Here is an 18995-nt window from a genome sequence, read left to right on the forward strand (position 1 = left end):
CTACATTGTGTTTGCTTTTTTTATTGCTTGAGCTTGAAATATGCAGATAAGACTGTTTATGGACAAGAAGAAAATCATTTGATAATGGCTTTTATATTATAGATCACCAAGAATCAGACATTCCTAATCTCAACTTAGGTCACCATTGTTTTAATATTTTCCTTTACTCCTTAGAGTAAATTTCTATAGATAGCCAAGAGCGTGGCATCAAAATGACAGCGGGAGGTTGTATAAAAGTACAGTGTATACATTAAAAAATGGTTTTTAACAAACTGACACATTCTGAACAATCTACATGTACATCTAAATCTATACTCTGCAAACCACTGTGAGATGCATGGCAGAGGGTATGTTCCATTGAACCAGTTATCAGGGTTTCTTTCTGTTCCATTGACTATGGAGCAGGGGAAGGAGGATTGTGTGTGTGTGTGTGTGTGTGTGTGTGTGTGTGTGTGTGTGTGTTGTGCAGTAATTATTCAAATCAAATATCCTCAAGATCCCTGAGTAAGCAATACGTAAGAGGTTGTAGTATATGCCTAGAGTAATCATTTAAAGCCTGTTCTTGAAACATTGTTAATAGACTTTCTTGGGATAGTTTGTCCTCAACATTCTTCCAGTTCAGCTCCTTCAGTATCTCTGTGACACTTTCCCACAGGTTAAAGAAACCTGTGACCATTCTTGCTGCCCTTCTCTCTCGCACAAGCAGATTTGTAACAATCTGCTTTGTGGATTGATTGCACTTCCCCAGGTTTCTACCAGTAAACCAAAGTCTACCACCTACTTGCCGGCCGCGGTGGTGTAGCGGTTCTAGGCGCTCAGTCCGGAACCGCGCGACTGCTACGGTCACAGGTTCGAATCCTGCCTCGGGCATGGATGTGTGTGATGTCCTTAGGTTAGTTAGGTTTAAGTAGTTCTAAGTTCTAGGGGACTGATGACCACAGATGTTAAGTCCCATAGTGCTCAGAGCCATTTTTTTCTACCACCTACTTTATCCATGACTGAACTATGTGATCATTCCATTTCATATCCCTACAAAGTGTTAACACTCAGGTATTTGTACGAGTACGCTGATTCTAACAGTGTCTCTTTGATATTATAGTCATAGATACCAGGTTTTTTTGTTTTGCAAAGTGCAAAATTTTACAGTTGTGAACATTTAAAACAAATTGTCAATCTCTGCACCATGTTGAAATCATATGTGTGCATGTTTTAGAAATGAAAATTATTTTAGTTGTTGCATAAATAGCTTGTTTCCAGTGTGCATTAACTAGTCAAAGGAAAAACTTAATCTTTCAGCTGATACTTTCTTTTCGTCTCTTGGCTTATTGCTTGGTAATTGCACTGAAGAGCCACCAATGCATTGTGATACTGTAGTAAGACACTGAAATTGTATTCAGTTCAGAAAGATGATGGTTCAAACACTTGTCCAGATACAGGTTTTCTGTAAGGAAATATTAAATTCTGGAATCCATGCAATGAAGCAGTTACTAGTTTATTTGTGCAAAATTTAGCCTAATGTTAATAAATACGAAGGGCACTGTTAATTTGATACTTGATAAGGAAATATCATTAGAACGGGACTTCAGCACCGAGGATTCTCAGAAAAGTTTTGGGATTGACTGTATACGGAGTGGGGGTGGGTGGCTTCGTCTGAATTTGTCAGCTAACATTGTAAGTTAGCCTATTCTCACAATGTTCATTTATGTTATGAACGTGAGTTTTGTGCTTTATGCCTTCTTAATTGTAATTTTTTTGTTTGCTATGTTTTTATTACACTTTGCAAACATTGTGTGGCACTTCTATATTTTCTGTGTCAGCCATCTCCCACAAAAGAGGCTAAATATCTGAAAGCAAAAAAAAAAAAAAAGATTTTGCAGTGCCTGAACCAAGAAAGAGCTCACACTCCGGATAAAGAACAACATAAATTGATGAAACAGTTTTTGTTAAAAAAAAAAAAAACTAGTGAATGAGTCAGCTCTGTTGAAAGAGAAAATAGTTCTCGACATTATATGGTACTCTGAAAGAAAATGAAACACAGTGGTTGGGGTAAAAAGCTCTTTATGTTGTTGTTGTTGTTGTTATAGTAGTAGTAGTATTCAGTCAGAAGACTGGTTTGATGCAGCTCTTCATGCTACTATATCCTGTGCGAACCTCTTTGTCTCTGAATAAGTAGTACAACTTACATCCTTCTCAATCTCTATCTACAATTTTTACTCTCGCCCCTCTGACCACGATTCCCTCCAGTACTAAATTGGTGATGTCTTGGTGTGTCAGAATGTGTCCCATCAACTGATCTCCTCGTTTGGTCAATCTGTGCCAAAAATTTCGTGTCTCTCTATTCTGTTCAGTACCTCCTTGTTAGTTATGTGGTCAACCCATCTGATCTTCAGCATCCTTCTGTAGCACCACATTTCGAAAGCTGGTATTTTCTTTTTGTGTAAACTGTTTATTGCTCATTTTTCACTTCCATACTTGGCAACACTCTAGACAAATACTTTCAGAAAAGACGTCCTAACACTTAAATCAGTGGTAACGAATGCCTCTTCTTCAGAATTACTTTTCTTGCCATTGCCACTCTGCTTTTTATACCTTCTGTACTTCAGCCATCATCTATTGCTGTACTGTCCAAATAGCAAAGCTCATCTGCTACTTTCAGTGTCTCATTTCCTAATCTAATTCTTTTAGCTTCGCCTGATTTAATTAGACTACATTCCATTATCCTTCTGTTGCTTTTGTTGATGTTCATCTTCTGTCCACCTTTCAAGAACCTGTCCATTATGTTCAACTGCTCTTCAACCTATCCAGGTCCCATCGCTTTGGTTTCCTACCGTTTTGCATTTTCTTTAGTTTGAATCAACAGTTCATTACCAATAAATTGTGATCAGTCTAAATCTGCTCCAGGAAGTGCCTTACAATTTAAAATCTGGTTCCTAAATCTCTTTCTAGCCAGTATGTAATCAATCTGGAACCTTCCAGTATCTCCAGGTCTCTTCCACATAGACAACCTTCTTTTATGATTATTTAAAATTGTTAGTGATCATTACGTTGATGCTCTGTGCAAAATTCTACAAGGCAGCTTACTCTTTCATTCCTTTCCCGCAGCCCATATTCACCTACTCTGTTTCCATCTTTTCCTTGATTAAATTTTCATCTCCCTTAACTATCTGAACAATTTCCTTTATCCCATCATACATTTCTTCAATCTCTTCATCTGTAGAGCTAGCCGCCATATAAAATTGTACTACTGAGGTAGGCGTAGGCTTTCTGTGACTAAAACAACACATTCACTATGCTGTTCATGGTAGCTTACCCACATTCCTATTTTCTTATTCATTATTAAGCCCACTCCTGCATTATCCCTATTTCACTTTTTATTTATAATCTTGTATTCACCTGACTGGAAGTCCTGTTCCTCCTGCCATCAAGCTTCACTAATTCCCATTATATGTAACTTCAACCTATCCATTTCCCTCTTTAAATTTTCTAAGCTACCTGTTCGATTAAGGGATGTAATATTGCACTTGCTAATCTGTGGCTTGCCAGTCTTATTTCTGTCCCCACCCAGAGATCTGAATACCTCTGGAATACCTTACCCAAAAGAATGCCATCATTTAACCATAAAGTATAGTTGCATGCCCTCAGCAGAAATTATTGCTAGTGTTTCCCCTTGCTTTTCAGCCATTAGCAGTACCAGTACAGCAAGGCCGTTTTGGTTGATGTTACAAGGCCCGATCAGTCAATCATCCTGACTGTTGTCCCTACAACTACTGCAAAGGCTGCTACCTCTCGTCATGCACCACACATTTATCTGGCCTCTCAGCAGATAACCCTCCTTTTTGGTTGCACCTAGGGTACGGCTATCTGTATTGCTGAGGCACACAAGCCACCCCACTGACGCCAAGGTCCATGGTTTATGGTGTTGGAGGGGAGGGAAGGGGGGAGGGGGAGTTCTTTGTATTGCCTTTTAACTTTTTAAAAATATTTGAGTGGAAATATTTTCTCAGGCACCTTTTGAAAAGTTGTGATGTCTTCCTATTGTATCATTGGTCAGTAGTGAGTAAAACTTACCGTACAGTCTTTAAGAACATTCATGAATTTACTTTGGTCATTAATAAACTGTGCTATCATTTCTTGTGCCTTCAGAGACTGTATTTGGACTTTTTGTGTTGGGGGATAGTATCTCATGTAATTTTCTGATAAGGAGCTTTTGTGTCTCTGCCCCCCCCCCCCTTTCCTCCTCCTCCTCCCCCCCCCCCCCCCCCCCGAGACCAGTTTGTGGAGAACTCTTTCACTGACGCTGTTATTGAAGTGAATGTCAGCTGCTTATTTGACTGTTGTTATACAGTCAGATGCTGATCCAATGCTATTCTTACAGGATGACGTAGTGGGATTGTAGGCCACTGATGGTTGAATTGTAATGTCAGTGAATCAGGTACCCAGCAGCTTGGAGAGATAGTTCAGTAGTTTAAGCTGTTTTTAATGTTTTTTTTCCATATTTTGAAGATGTTGCTGTTTAGACAGTTCAGTTTTTAAGTTATTACAGAATGCAATTTTTGTAAGGAAATAGTTTTTTATTATATGATTTTTTTGTTTGGACTATATTCCTAGTCCATTATAATGAGATGTGTGATTCTTAATACTGTTCCAAATGTAAGAAATTAACAGAATAATTTGAGGAATTATATGCCAGTATTCACACAAATCAATAAGAAAATTTCTCATTTTCGTTTGTTATTCCTATTCTCAATTTTCTGTTATTGTGGTATTAACATTTAAGTTACCAAGAGAAATATTCTAAAAAATCAATGGAGCACATCTTAAATGATAAAACAACACTGTTATGTTAAGTAGAGGCAGTTTCCAAAACTTGCAGATATTAGTGGGAATGAGATGCTGAGGGTTCTGTATCCTGTTCAGGCTAAGTTTCTGCTCTGTTGGTTTAGTAATAAGAGATAGAGTAAATATGAACTAAAATATAAACTGAATCTGTGTATTCATTTTATTTAATTTTCCTCTCACAGAGGTGACGAATGTTATGCACCATTGCTAAAACATCCCAGGGTATCTGAACCCCATGGCTTTATACCGCAAATAATCCCTTACGGTACCTTCTACATAATAGGGTGAGTATGCCGAAAATTTGTAGTATATTAATGTACGTATGTTTCAAATGTTTTACTACTACTACTACTACTACTACTATTACTCTATTCTGGTACTGCTATTACTATTATCATTTCCTTTTTTTTTTTCTGAAAGATGAGACTGGACATAACAATAAACACAGGTTTATGATTAACTGTAGTTTCTACATTGAAATGGAAAATATTTGTGCTAAATGGTTGAATACAGCTATAGTGGTGTGCATGTGAGAAAATGTACGGTGGGGCGATGTGCGGTGTCAAGGGACAGTGCGCCAATTGATGCTCCAGTTAATAATATTATGCTGCCATGCTTTTAGTGTGTGCTTCGGGGTGCACATAGAACATATGGTGTTGGTTTTAGTGTTAGTTCATGCGTTGTGAAGTTACTTCACCACTGTAGCATTCATTATGAGTGACATAAAGAAAACATTATAAGTATTAAGTTAAGAAATGACAGCAATAGTTCTTTGAATGTGTAAATTTATCTAGGGAGAGTCAGAATGGGAAACTGTGGCTCAATATGGTGCTTATTTGTAGTTCCAGGGCTGGAGATAAGTGATTTGGGACAGAGTGGGAGCACACTGGTGACAGAAAAGTATGCTCTGTGCAGAAGGAACCAGACACCTAGCTTGTTATTCACATAAATCAAAAAGAAAATTTCTCATTTTTTTTATTATTCCTATTCTCAAATTTCTGTTATTGTGGTATTAACATTTAAGTTACCAAGATAAATAGTTTGATTGTTGTGTTTTGTTTGTAGGTACAATGGTTTTAAACCACCATTTAATCGTGGAAGGGTCAAAAGCTATTGCCAAATAATTAGAAAATATTATGGGGATGGTGTCAAATACGTGAGAACTTGCATTGCAAAAACTCCGCAGGTGTTGAAGGTATGTCAGTTTAATCTTTTCACATAATAGCTTACCAATACAATGCATAGACTATAAAGTTCACTATTCATCTGCTTTCCAGTAGTTGAATAATTGGGAGCAAAGTTGACAGATATTCTAAAACTGCCAAAATGACTATTTTTGACACACTTTCACAAGTGTCTTCTGCAGACAAAATTCTTTTTATTAATAATGAAATAGAATAAAGAATCCAATAAAAAGAGTAGCTTTGTCTTTGTTGCAGCTCTAATAATTTGAGGCACACGTTTGAAAAGTGTTAACTTTTTGGGTTCTATCTTATCAAAATTTCTTCTCAAACAATCGCATCAGTGACATCATGTGACCGGGAATATAGCTTTCCTCATGATATTCTACAGCACATTAATGAAACCTGCTAAAAAATTAAGTAGCTTGAAGTAAATATAAGTGTAGAATCCTAAAAAAAAAAAAAAAAAAAAAAACTTCTATATGTAGCTTTGGCCTCTGACACTCACTCTTGGCTGCTGTTGAACTTGGCCCTTATGGTGATAGGGATGATCATTTTCACACTTTAAAAGGAACCAGGAGTTGTTAAGCCACCATGGATCGTAAAACATTCATACAATTTTTAATCAGTACTTTAATATTCCACATTAACAGCAAACTATCCTAATGCAAAGCATGCTGTACCTTAAACCAGAATTAAACCAGCACATCAGTAGCATTACACAATAAAGACAGTCTAAGTTCTCTATAACAAGAATCCATTCCAAAAAATGTCTGGAAGACTGCTATGAACTTCAAAAAATTTACGCAATGTTGACTGGTGTAAAACGTATAGGCTATTTATGTGATGTGTGCAGCAGATGTTATGCACCAACTTTACTACCATGATGTCCACTGCCTTTGTAGTGCACAGCTAAATTGTGAAACCTATAACCAGTTTGATTTTGTAGTTACAGCAGAAAAACAGACTGAAACATGTCAAGGTGAGTTGTGACAAGACACCCCCTTTTTTTTTAAATTTTGTGAGTTATTTGGACTTTCTCCACTTCTAGCCATGAAGAGTTTCAATACCTTCCACGGAAAGTACTAAACAATTGCAGAACATAATAAAAGATGCCATGTTTAATTTGAGTACCAGTGGAATATGGGCCCATTTTCGATGCACATCCACATTGTTCTTTTTTAGGGCGTTATATGCTTGAGTTGCAAAACCAGATATACTTTTTAGGTGACTTAGAACAAGGTGTTTCTAATTAAAAACAGTTTTGGCTTTTCTAGAAATATCATTACTTTGTCCTCAAACTATAGAAAAGCAACTGGAGAATGAATATGAAATTTTAAGACCTTTTATCATTAAGTTGTTACATGCAGTGTTTCAGGTGTGTCTCACAATTACTTCCAGAAATAACAAAAAGCTAAACTTCACTTTTTTTTCCTTCCATGCATCAGTGTTTTTGGCTGACTTTGCTTCAAGTTGTACAAGACGGCTTAGTTTTGTTTCTTTCAAGAAAATATTGCTGGAGATAGTATGTCTCCAAGTTGCTGGAAATGTGTACAGTGTTGATAACTGTGCTGTGAAATCAAACAATGGCTATGTCGCCGGAAATATTGAATTAATCATCATGGAACTCTACCAGTGTTTATTCGGAACATGTGCAATTGTTTATACAAAATTCATCAGAATTGGCATAGAATGACCCAGTTATATGTTTTCAGTGCCATATCATTGAAAATTTTATAATTGGAGTTATTCCAGACATGATTTTCTGAGTTTTCTCACTTGGCTTTCCATTGTTCCTTACAGAAAAGAGTTTCAACAACAAATTGTGGTGTACCAAATCGAGAATGTATGAAACGATTGAATGCTGTATGTTGAGACACATCTTTTAAAATGTTCATTTTCATTACTGTGTTTCTATCATTCAAAGAAATTTAGTCCTACACAACAGCCATTTTGTATTTTTAATCCACAGGCAGAATCTCCTCCCTCTCACTCCCTATCCCTCCTCTCCCCCCCTACCGCCCATCTCCCCCCTCTCCCTCCCTACCCCCCATCTCCCCCCTACCCCCCATCTCCCCCCTACCCCCCATCTCCCCCTACCCCCCATCTCCCCCCCTACCCCCCATCTCCCCCCCCTACCCCCCATCTCCCCCCCTACCCCCCATCTCCCCCCCTACCCCCCCATCTCCCCCCCACCCCCCATCTCCCCCCTACCCCCCTACCCCCCATCTCCCCCCCTACCCCCCATCTCCCCCCCTACCCCCCATCTCCCCCCCTACCCCCCCATCTCCCCCCCTACCCCCCCCATCTCCCCCCCTACCCCCCCATCTCCCCCCCCTACCCCCCATCTCCCCCCCTACCCCCCATCTCCCCCCCCTACCCCCCATCTCCCCCCCCCTACCCCCCATCTCCCCCCCCTACACCCCATCTCCCCCCTACCCCCCATCTCCCCCCCCTACCCCCCATCTCCCCCCCTACCCCCCATCTCCCCCCCTACCCCCCATCTCCCCCCCTACCCCCCATCTCCCCCCCTACCCCCCATCTCCCCCCCTACCCCCATCTCCACCCTACCCCCATCTCCCCCCACCTACCCCCCATCTCGCCCCCTACCCCCCCATCTCCCCCCCCTACCCCCACCCCCATCTCCCCCCTACCCCCCATCTCCCCCCATCTCCCCCCTACCCCCCATCTCCCCCCATCTCCCCCCTACCCCCCATCTCCCCCCATCTCCCCCCTACCCCCCATCTCCCCCCATCTCCCCCCTACCCCCCATCTCCCCCCCTACCCCCCATCTCCCCCCCTACCCCCCATCTCCCCCCCTACCCCCCATCTCCCCCACTACCCCCATCTCCCCCTCTCCCTCCCCCACACGAAAGCCATTTTGTATTTTTGATCAACAGGCAAAATCCCCCCCCTCTCCCCCTAATAACATATGCTACTCCTACTGTGGTGGAGTTATTATTTATTCGTCTAACCAGAAATCCTTACCTTCTTTCCATTTCATTTCATTAACTTTCATTCCTTCATTAGCATTTCATTTCATTAATGCCCTCTGCATCTGAACCGAGCCTTCAGATTTCCTGTTCCAGATTTTCTAGCTTGTCTACCACATTCTCACCTTGAAACCCTTTTCAGAAGATGGAAGTCTCTGAATGATGACTTTGTTTCTGTGCAGAACAACATATAGCTCCATTATACAGATAGACCACACAGATTTTATCGCTTACAGAAGTTCTCTAAATCTCTTTAGAACCATATCTCCACTCAGCCATCAAACTGTGATGTGCAATAGCTGGTACTTAACGGCACTCTAAACTTTTTTTCTCTGTACTGATTGTGAGAATGTTGAATTAAATTTTTTTTGTGACAACACTCCTGAGATGCCCAATTTTCAAAATATGTCCACTACCATGCAAGGCACTCCATCAGTAGTAATAGACCCAAGTTTCTGAACTGACAAATTATATTCAGAAATGATGGATTTGAACACATTGTAAAAATCTTCTCTTCGTGTAGTGTCTTTCAAGGTAAAAATTCCGTGTAATCAAAAAATGTAAATCTTTCAAAAATCATAACTTGAAGTGATTCATCTCTATCTACTGACTGGTCCAACGGCATTGAGAAAGCCAAGTGGAACTGCAAATCTGTTATCAGTTGACCTGTTGTATCTTGTGCCATTGATGCCAGTTTTCTTGTATTAGCAGGCCATGACAGAGTTATGCTTCTGTTGGCTGATACTATATCTGATTTAGTCTGCAATTTGGAAATGGATTAACTAGCTGCCAGAAAGCTTCCCCTAATAACTCTACCATCGTCAAATGCTTTTGCATGTTTCATGAGTACTTCTGATACACAAAATGATGCTCTGTTTGATGAAAGACTCTTTTGTACAGGCTTTACAAAACACGACTATTGTGATTGTAATTTACTTTTAAGGTTAGGAAGTTATTGTTCTAAAGTTGCATTCAGTATTTGCCTCTTTCGGTTCTACGTATTGAACATATACACCTACCTTCATGCATTATACAAAAAACTGTTCTCCCCACTCATCATGGAGGTGGTATGTTTTCCTGTGTTTAGCCGCGCTCATGTTTCACAACTACTTTACTGAATGAGAACGATAGCTTGGCGTGTGGACTCCCTAGTCCTGATTAGTAACACTATTTGCCATGGTTGACTGCATTGTCATTGAGCTGTGCAGTCCCTGTGTTGTGTGTTTTTGCGCCATTTTGATTGCAATTGTTTCGAGAATGAGTGAAGAGGAGTTTGACATGTAGATATAGACAGCAATTTTGTGAAGTATTTAATTAATTTATTTTACAAATTATTTAATTAACAATTGCTCATTACCTCCGTTGTGCACATTATTGGTCCATGGAAGCTCATAACTGAGGTTTGTGTTGCCTATTGGAGGTGGACTCCCCCCCCCCCCCCCTCTCATACCGCACCAAACCCTTAGTGCTCTCCCTGTTCACCACAACGCCAAGTTACAGTTGGCAAGAAGTAGCCTCACCATGCATGATGAAAGACTTGCTTGGCACGAGCATTAAAGATTCAAGCTAGTGAAATGCTGATGGAGATGAAAGAGTTGGAGACAGGTTGCCAGGTTTACTGCGTACAAATACTGTGCAAATAACTCGCTGCTTCAAATGGGTTTTTCACAAAAAGAGCTCATTTGAACAGATTTTGGATAAACGTTTTGAAAGATCAACTCGTAGAGCCATGGCGATCATCCAGTCAATTGCGATTGATGGGTCGAGCACCCCTGCTTTGTGTGAATTAATTATAAGCATAACAAATTCACACTGATGATTACGCTGCTGTTCACTACAGTTCTAGACAGTGATCCTGCAAAAGATGAGTAAAAATTATCTACCAAAAGATTACGATCTACCTATTGATCAAAAGGGATGACTGCAAATTGTTACCGTTTATTTTATTTTTACAGGGGGGTTTCAGCATGAATGGCCTGATTTTGGATGGTAGGGCCTAATGGCTCAGAAGTGTGGAACGTGCTGACAAGAAAATGTGTGTGTGGTTTGAATGGGCATGGCCTAGAGTTTGAGAAAATTGCCCTTAGATGTTAATCACCTCGTCTTCTCAGTTTGCAGTCAACCAGAGGTAAAATGGCGTTCGCTCAACACGTGTGTGTTTTGTGTACTACAGTTTCTAAAGAGTCAGTTCGTGATTTGTGTCCACTGTGCTTTTTATTCACGTTATGTCACTGATCTGCCTTCACCCAAAAGCATTTATCGTTGGTATCGCCAATTTGAAGAGACAGGATACTTGTTCACAGATAAGAGTCCAGGTTGACCTTGCACAGGAAAATACAGTGACTGGAATGAGTGATCTCCAGATGCTGCAGAATTGACTTTTTTCACAACTTTAGGAGGTGTCTGATGACTTCATTCTCCAACAGGATGGAGCACCACCACATTGGCACAACAATGTACGTCACTTTCTCAGTAGCATGCTGATTCAACAGTCCCCCTGCAGATCCGGGGGATAGAATAGGCCCGAGGTATCCATGCCTGTCGTAAGAGGCGACTAAAAGGAGTCTCACACTTTTCGGCCCTATAAGTTCAGTTCCCATTTTATGATTTGACCTGATCCTTTCCAAATTCTACAGCAGTGCGGGCCCTATGGGGAAGGATGACGTACATGGTGCATCAGTTGTCTGTAGTGCTCTACATTCGATCTCCTAAACCTCTTGTCTTGGCATCTCCACCTGCAGTTCAACTATTTGGGGTGAGGACACTTTCTGTGGTATGTCATCTTCTTCCATTGTCTCCTGTCCTCTTTTTTCCCTATGACAATATTGGATTTCTCTGTGCCCAATATCCAGCACATTAGCCAGACCGTTGTGGTGGGGCCATCATGTACCCATTTGGTGGTAGCCCCCCTCACAACACACACCACAGGGATCGCACTGCTGATGCCTGAGCTGTAAGTTCCCTACGTATGCCAAGGAGTAGATGTCTTGTCTTCCTGGGTTATCAGAACTACCGGCAATGGCCATCATGCCAGTTGGCCTTTGCTTTGGCTGGGTTGCGTCCATGGGAAGAGCCCCTAATCGGAGTGGGTGGCGTGAGGGCAGATGACCCACAATGAAGTGGACTAGGTCATTTCTTGCTAGTGACCGTATGGCACCAGCAGTCTCTAAGAAGGGCAAGATCAAGTGCAGTGCTGACAGATATGACCCTAAATCGTTTCCCTCCATCGCTACACCATGGGAGAAATGTTGGACTACAGAAAGAAGAACCGTATTCACCTCGGTATTTAGTCTCCAGCAGAATGGATGGGGATTCCTTTCTACATACAAAGCCTCAATTTCTTGTTGTACATCTTGAGGATAAGTTTGGGGAAGTGACAGTGCTGTCCAAGATGAGAAGCGTTGCAGTCTTGATTCAGACAACATCCCCAGCCCAATCCCGGGCATTACTCACTTGTGACTGGCTGGGTGATATTCCTGTTTCCGTCACTCCCCATAAAAGCCTCTACATGGTCCAGGGGATTATTTTCCATAGCGACCTCCTCTTGCAGTCTGACGACGAGCTCTGCGCCAATCTAGAATGGTGGGGTGTTCATTTCATCCGGCACGTTTACAGTGGACCCAATGACAACATGCTTGCTACCAGTGCCTTCATCTTGGCCTTTGAGGGCGATTCATTGCCTGAAAAGGTCAAGGTGATGGTTTACTGCTGTGACGTTAAACCGTATGTCCCTCCCCGTTTGCAGTGCTTTAAGTGCTGGAAATTTGGGGACATGGCTTCCCGCTGCATTTAAAGTGACACGTGTCGAGACTGCGGACGTTCACTGCATCCAGATAATCCATGTGCGCCTCCTCCCACTTGTATCAGCTGTGGAGAGCAGTAATCCCCCTGTTCGCCAGACTGCACAGTACTCCAAAAGGTGTGGAACATCATACGAGTACAGGACCCTGGACCAGTTGGCTTACCAAGAGGCTAAACGTAAATTTGAGCGATTGCACCCTGTTCGGTTGACGTTCACATATGTTGCAGCAACATTACCATCGCAAGTGCCAGTCGTACCACACTCTGTGCCACGAACAGTTGACGCTCTGTGCCCCCTTGGTGGTAGGGGGAAATTCTCCTTCTGTTGCTCGCAAAGTACTTACTTCGGGAGCAAGCCCCCCCCCCCCCCCTCCCCCACCCCGAAACGTAGGGGACATTGGTTGCCTCCCACCAGCCAGAAAGCAACCGTCTCCTGCGGCTACTCTCGCGTGGAAGGGGTCCCTTGGGACTCTCTCTCCCAACGTCTCCACTAATGCCACAGCGGACATTAGCCAATGGCTAAAGGAGCCAAAAGCTAATGGATGAAGAGCTTCATGGTCTTCCTCCATGCCTGAAGTTACTTCAGAGAAGTCCTCCCAGCAAGCCCCTAAAGAGAAGTGAGAGGGCAAGCAAACAAAGAAGTCTGCTAAGAAAAAGGACCGTCCACTGGCCCCAACACCCCCACTCCCTACGAGTTCTGCATCTGTGGGTGAGTTGGAGGTCTTAATGCCACTGAGGACCTGGATCTCACTGATGCCTCATATACAATACGAATGGATACAGATACTCAATCAGTGGCAGCAGGTGACCCTGAGGCATAACTTGCCTCTTTGCGTGCTTCATGCCTTCCCAGCCACATGATAATGTGATCCTTCAGTGTCATTGCTGCAGTTTTTTCCACCACCTAGCTGAGCTACGGCAACTGTTAAGCTTAATAGTTGCTTTCTGCATTGCCGTCCAAGAAACCTGGTTCCTGGCAATGTGGACCCCAGCCCTCCGCGGCCACAGGGGATATTAAAAGAACCAAGCGACTATAATAGTGTCTATATTCTGAACTCAGTATGCTGTGAATCTGTGCCCCCTCAAACCCCTCTTGCAGTTGTGGCTGTCAGGATAAGGATGAAGCAGGAAATAACTGTCTGCAACATATATCTTCATCCAGATGGTGAAGTACCCCTGGATGCATTGGCTGCACTGATTCATCAACTCTCTAAACCTTTCCTACTTTTGGGAGATTTTAAGGCCCATAACCCCTTGTGGGGTGGCACCGTGCTTACTTGCCAAGGTGGAGATGTCGAAACTTCCCTGTCTCAACTTGACCTCTGCCCCTTAAATACTAGGGTCCCCACACTTTTCACTGTTGCTCATGGCACTTACTCGGCCTTTGATTTATCCCTCTACAGCCCAGGACATCTCCAATCTGTCCACTGGAGAGCCCATGACGACTTGTGTGGTAGTGACTACTTTCCCATCTTCCTGTCACTCCCCCAGCACCATTCCCCGGGTGTCTGCTGTCACTGTTGAATCCCCCCCACATGGTTCCATCAATGTGGTAGTTGAGCGGGTCACTAGAATGATCGTGTCTGTGGCAGAAAACACGATCCCTTGTTCTTTAGGGTGCCCCCGGCAAAAGTCAGTCCTTTGGTGGTCGCCGGAAATCGCTGAGGCCATTAAAGAACTTCGACGAGCTCTACAGTGACATAAGTGGCATCCTTCCCTGGAACACATAATAGCTTTTAAACGGCTCCGTGACTGCTTTCACCCGCTGATAAAAAGATGGAAGCAGGAATGACACATAGGTTTCCATAAATTGTTACTTTAGTTACCTTGCTGTTTTATACTCCTGTTTAGTGTGTTTTACCGACACTCGTCCCCAACTGTTTTGTGTGGGTTCTGAAGACCTTGCTGTCATGTGGCTACACCAACATACCCATCCATCCATCCAATGTTGAGGGCATACCATTTCCTTTGTAGACATTGACATTGGTCAGAGGAAAATGTATAATGCTGTTTGAAAAAACAGTCGTAGAACAAGATTGTTCTACCTTACCACACACTTCATTCGTGTGACTGCTTATATGTACCTTCACGCAGTGTTTCTAGTCCGATTCAGGAATGATGGCAGTTTGAGACATGGATGCGGATTGCATTGTTGCTGGTTTCAAGTGCCAGTTGGTGTGTGTGTGTGTGTGTGTGTGTGTGTGTGTGTGTGTGTGTACGCTTTGCATTTAAAGAAAACATTTATATCCAGCAGATTCTCTCTTTATGTAGAATTTGTCACTTAGCACCACTATCAGCGATGACAACTTGCAATAAATGGAATAAAAATTCACTAAAGACACTCTATGATCATGTTTAATGCTCTCATTGGCTATGACATTCACAAAAGGGTGCTCAGAACACTACTGAAAGGTCATTGGCTGTCAGAGAATGCGTGACGTATGTATGCAGAACAAGCCTAAACTCGACGTCCATTGTTTGTGACTCGCAGCTGTAGTAGGTATAATGATTATGTAGTACTATGCAGATTGTAAAAGTATTTGTGATTTTGGGGAAAAAAAACATTGTTTCAGGCGGCGCTGGATTCAAAATCACATAATGTGATTTACAAGTTTTCCGTCTCTGAAACTGTTCTTGTTCAGTATGCAAGAGACAGGGAAACAGACATGTTTCAGGTAAACCATCATCATGTTATTCTCTTCTCTGTAGTGTTTGTATTGAATGAATTGTACAAATTGGGAAACTAAAGATATTTGGAATTATATCAAGTGAATAATGTTGCTGTGGAGTATAAATAATGGAAGTAGTGGCACTAACAACTCCCAAAATAGTTGAGATACTGAGTTGTTAAGTAAAGAGAAAAGCTGTCATCAAACCAACCTTCAGTTGAACAGCATAGTGTTTTACTGGGCATTGGAGGTGATATGCTCTTGCCTTCCTTCAAACTTTCAATCGATTTAACCAGCCGAATCTAAGCACATAAAATAACTGAGAACATAGTTAGCTTTTGGTCAAGTCTTTTGATTAGACCTAATAGAATGAACTTACACACACAGACCTATGTGTGTACACACTCTTCATGGCAGTGTTCTCCTGATTGACAACATTGTGCTAGCTCTGCAGCTAGGCTATGGTTGTGTTGGGACAAGTTGATAAAGAAACAGGGATGGTAGCAAATGTTAGGCTGGGGTGGAGAGAGAGCCATAGGCACAGTGTAGGAGTTAGCCACCAGTAAGTGTGTTCTGGCCAAAGGTAGGTGTGGTAGTGGCCACTTAACTCAACCCATGACTCTTTCACTCATCCTACACTCTCACCCTCCTGTTTGCACTCTTCCACTTTTCTATCTCCCCTTCCAGCCCACTTCTTCACGTCGTGGTATTTTGTGCATAACTCACCCTCCCTTGACTAGAGCAAGCTCACTGGTGCCACATTCCTATCTATGTGCCTGCTGCCCTGATTCCAGGCCACGAGCCATTCTTAACCAACAAGCCCTGATTTTCTCGATCTCTGGTTCCCCTCGACAACACCCAAGTCACTGCAGTGTAGCTGCAGTGTCTGCACTATGTAGTTGACCAGGAGAATGTGACTGTGCAGTCTGGAGTATTTTGTCTGAAAGTTTGCAAGTATGAAGGCTTGTGAGTCATCGGCTCACTGCAAAGAGGGCTGTAGAATACTTCACTGCTCTCTTGCTGTCCCACAACATACACCCCAGCTTTCTCCTGCTCTGGTAATTGGTATTGCTTGAGGAATCACCACATGGGTCACAGTTTCTGCTTGTGGCATTCCGAGCAAAAAATGTACAGGTTTGAAAGTCTATGGCTGTTGACTCTTAATGCAATACTTGTATTGCTGCTTTGTCACCTGTAATGAACACTACAGTGACAAAGTACCTACACTACACATGCTTACTTGCAAGTGGAGGAAAAGCCACTCATAGCAGTGTGGCCAACAACAACAGTAACAGTTTCTCTGCATCTCCACAAAAAAAAGGGGAACCTTTTCTTCTGTGATTCTCCATGTAGTTTTGAGTTGTTTCTTCATTAAAACGTACATTCTTTCTTGTAAATTTCAGTGTATGTACTAACAGTTTTAACATTTTGCAGATTGGACGCTCAGCTGAGCCACCAATCGATTTTGTAGTCATGGATGTAAGTAGACATGCTGGCAGGGCAACAAGTACCGTATCGAGGTATGCATGTCGTGTCCTAGCAGATCGAAAGAGTTGCAGAGATGTCCGAATCTTCGCAGCAGGCTTCAATGAGGCTTGCAACATATTCTTGGGTGTAAGTTTATTAGCATTTTAAATCTATATTTTGCGTAATCTTTTGTTCGTAATTCATCCTGATTACAGATCTTCTGATATGGTAAATGGCTATTCGTCTGATTGGTAATATTTATAAATGATGAAGAATTGTAGCAGACAACATTGTAAATGAATGAAAATCTAATTTTCATTGGTAACAACAACTGTTCAGTGGAGTGCATATTTAAAGATGCAGACATCCAAATGTGGTGTTTCTGTGTGACGTGAAGCAATGTGATGAGTTGAGGTGAGATGATGTTTATGGCTGCTGACACTCAGTACTGATCTTGCAACAGTTTTACTTGGAGTCCAGTGCAGTCTATTGGTTATTCATATGATTTTGAAACCCTTCCCTGTTGGTTTTTGAACACATTTTAAGTCGATTTCTGAATGAATCATAAGTTGATTTTTGAATGCGTGCATAGTGTATGTGATGTCTCTGTCAGAAGAATCCTAGTCGCATGTAGAAATAAACTTTTGAAGACAAAAGGGGACGGGGCTATACGAACTGAGCGGAGTGAAGCCGAACGGATGAATGCCAATTGCTCTCTGATTATGTGGTTGATTGTGTTTGTGAATGATCAGTGGTGTTATAATTACTAGCGAAATCCATAAATTCAGACTACTAGAATGGTAATAGATGACTAACAGGAATAACAGGTGAGAGAGATTATGTGTTATCTTCTCGGTGTATCCAAGAAAATGAAATTGTCACAGAAAATGTTTGGCCAGATCGCTACAATAGTAAGGACCAGTTGTAAAGTCCCTGGCTAGCAGCCGCTTAAGTTCTATTCTGGAAGTAACGCGGAAAACGTGTTGTACGAACACGTATTAATGCCTAACCAGAAAATAATCACGGGATAACTAAACATGTGATTCTGGCAGGGTTAGTGAACTTAATCGACAAACAAATTTTGAAAATGGTAGGAATAGCTACAGAATTGGTGATGACAAGATTGTTTGCTAGAACGAGAAAGGTGAAGAAACGGGGCATCACACAAATTGTGGAAGAATAAGATGATTCCAATGTATATAAAAATTTCGTAATACTTTTCGATCTCATGCTTGAGAAACTGGTGCGTATGAATGAAACGTGAAACTATTTCCTAACATTTTGTTTGTAGTAGGCCTAATAGGCATTTGATATTGGTACTTCATGAATTATATTCTTTCGTGTTGTACAAATGACCATTTGTGCCAAAACAGTCATTTATTTGGTGTGTGTTACAAAACTGCTGCAATATTAGAAAGACCTATTTTGTTTTACCTTGCAGACAGTGACAAAAGACGTAATCAGATCGAGAAACCACATCAGTCTTGGGTATTATTTGTGTTAACAGCTTTTTTGGTATTAGGTAATGACATTTTGATTTTTCATGCAGCAAAGCGTATGATGAACTTTGATGAGGTAATAGATTCTTTCGCAGAAAGAAAAGCGTACCATGTAAAGCTGTTGCAAGATTAGAGAGAAAAAAATGCTAGGAGCTAAAGATTTAAGAAATGTGTACTTTCTTGCCTATCTCTTGTATTTATTGGTTGTATGTATCCTATGTTTAATTTTATGTTGTGCAAAACAGTAAGTTATTAGCTAATAGGCAATAAAGAGTGCAAATCTTCTGAAGAGTTCTTGTTCTCCTGATTACAAATAATCCCATCCGCCTATTAAATGCGAGATTTTTAAGAGGGACAGGCTGTCAAACAGGCCAACTGGGAGCAGGAGAGGCACCACAGGACATTTCAATTTCCACTGTCCTAAATATAGTTTGATGGCATCCATTACAAAATATGCACATTTCATTTCCACAGAGCGAAATACAGTGACATGCGGTAGAAGAATGCTTTATGAAGAGGCGTGGCACTGACTTTTGGCAAACTTCA

At 41.7% G+C, this 18995-nt stretch overlaps 1 protein-coding gene across 3 annotated transcripts in view; it reads left to right on the forward strand.

Moving 5' to 3' along the window:
• Window positions 1-18995, forward strand: part of LOC126260221 (protein pellino-like) — a 141835-nt gene that overhangs the window by 7618 nt on the left and 115222 nt on the right. For 2 of the 3 annotated variants that reach the window (XM_049957526.1, XM_049957532.1), the window contains exons 3-6: window positions 5022-5123; window positions 5905-6034; window positions 15388-15489; window positions 16918-17097. In XM_049957526.1, coding sequence (XP_049813483.1) covers window positions 5022-5123; window positions 5905-6034; window positions 15388-15489; window positions 16918-17097 — 514 coding nt within the window. The remainder of the gene's footprint in view (window positions 1-5021; window positions 5124-5904; window positions 6035-15387; window positions 15490-16917; window positions 17098-18995) is intronic. The other variant, XM_049957541.1, reaches the window with a different exon arrangement.

Source organism: Schistocerca nitens, chromosome 1 (genome assembly GCF_023898315.1).
Source record: "Schistocerca nitens isolate TAMUIC-IGC-003100 chromosome 1, iqSchNite1.1, whole genome shotgun sequence".
Taxonomy (NCBI): domain Eukaryota; kingdom Metazoa; phylum Arthropoda; class Insecta; order Orthoptera; family Acrididae; genus Schistocerca; species Schistocerca nitens.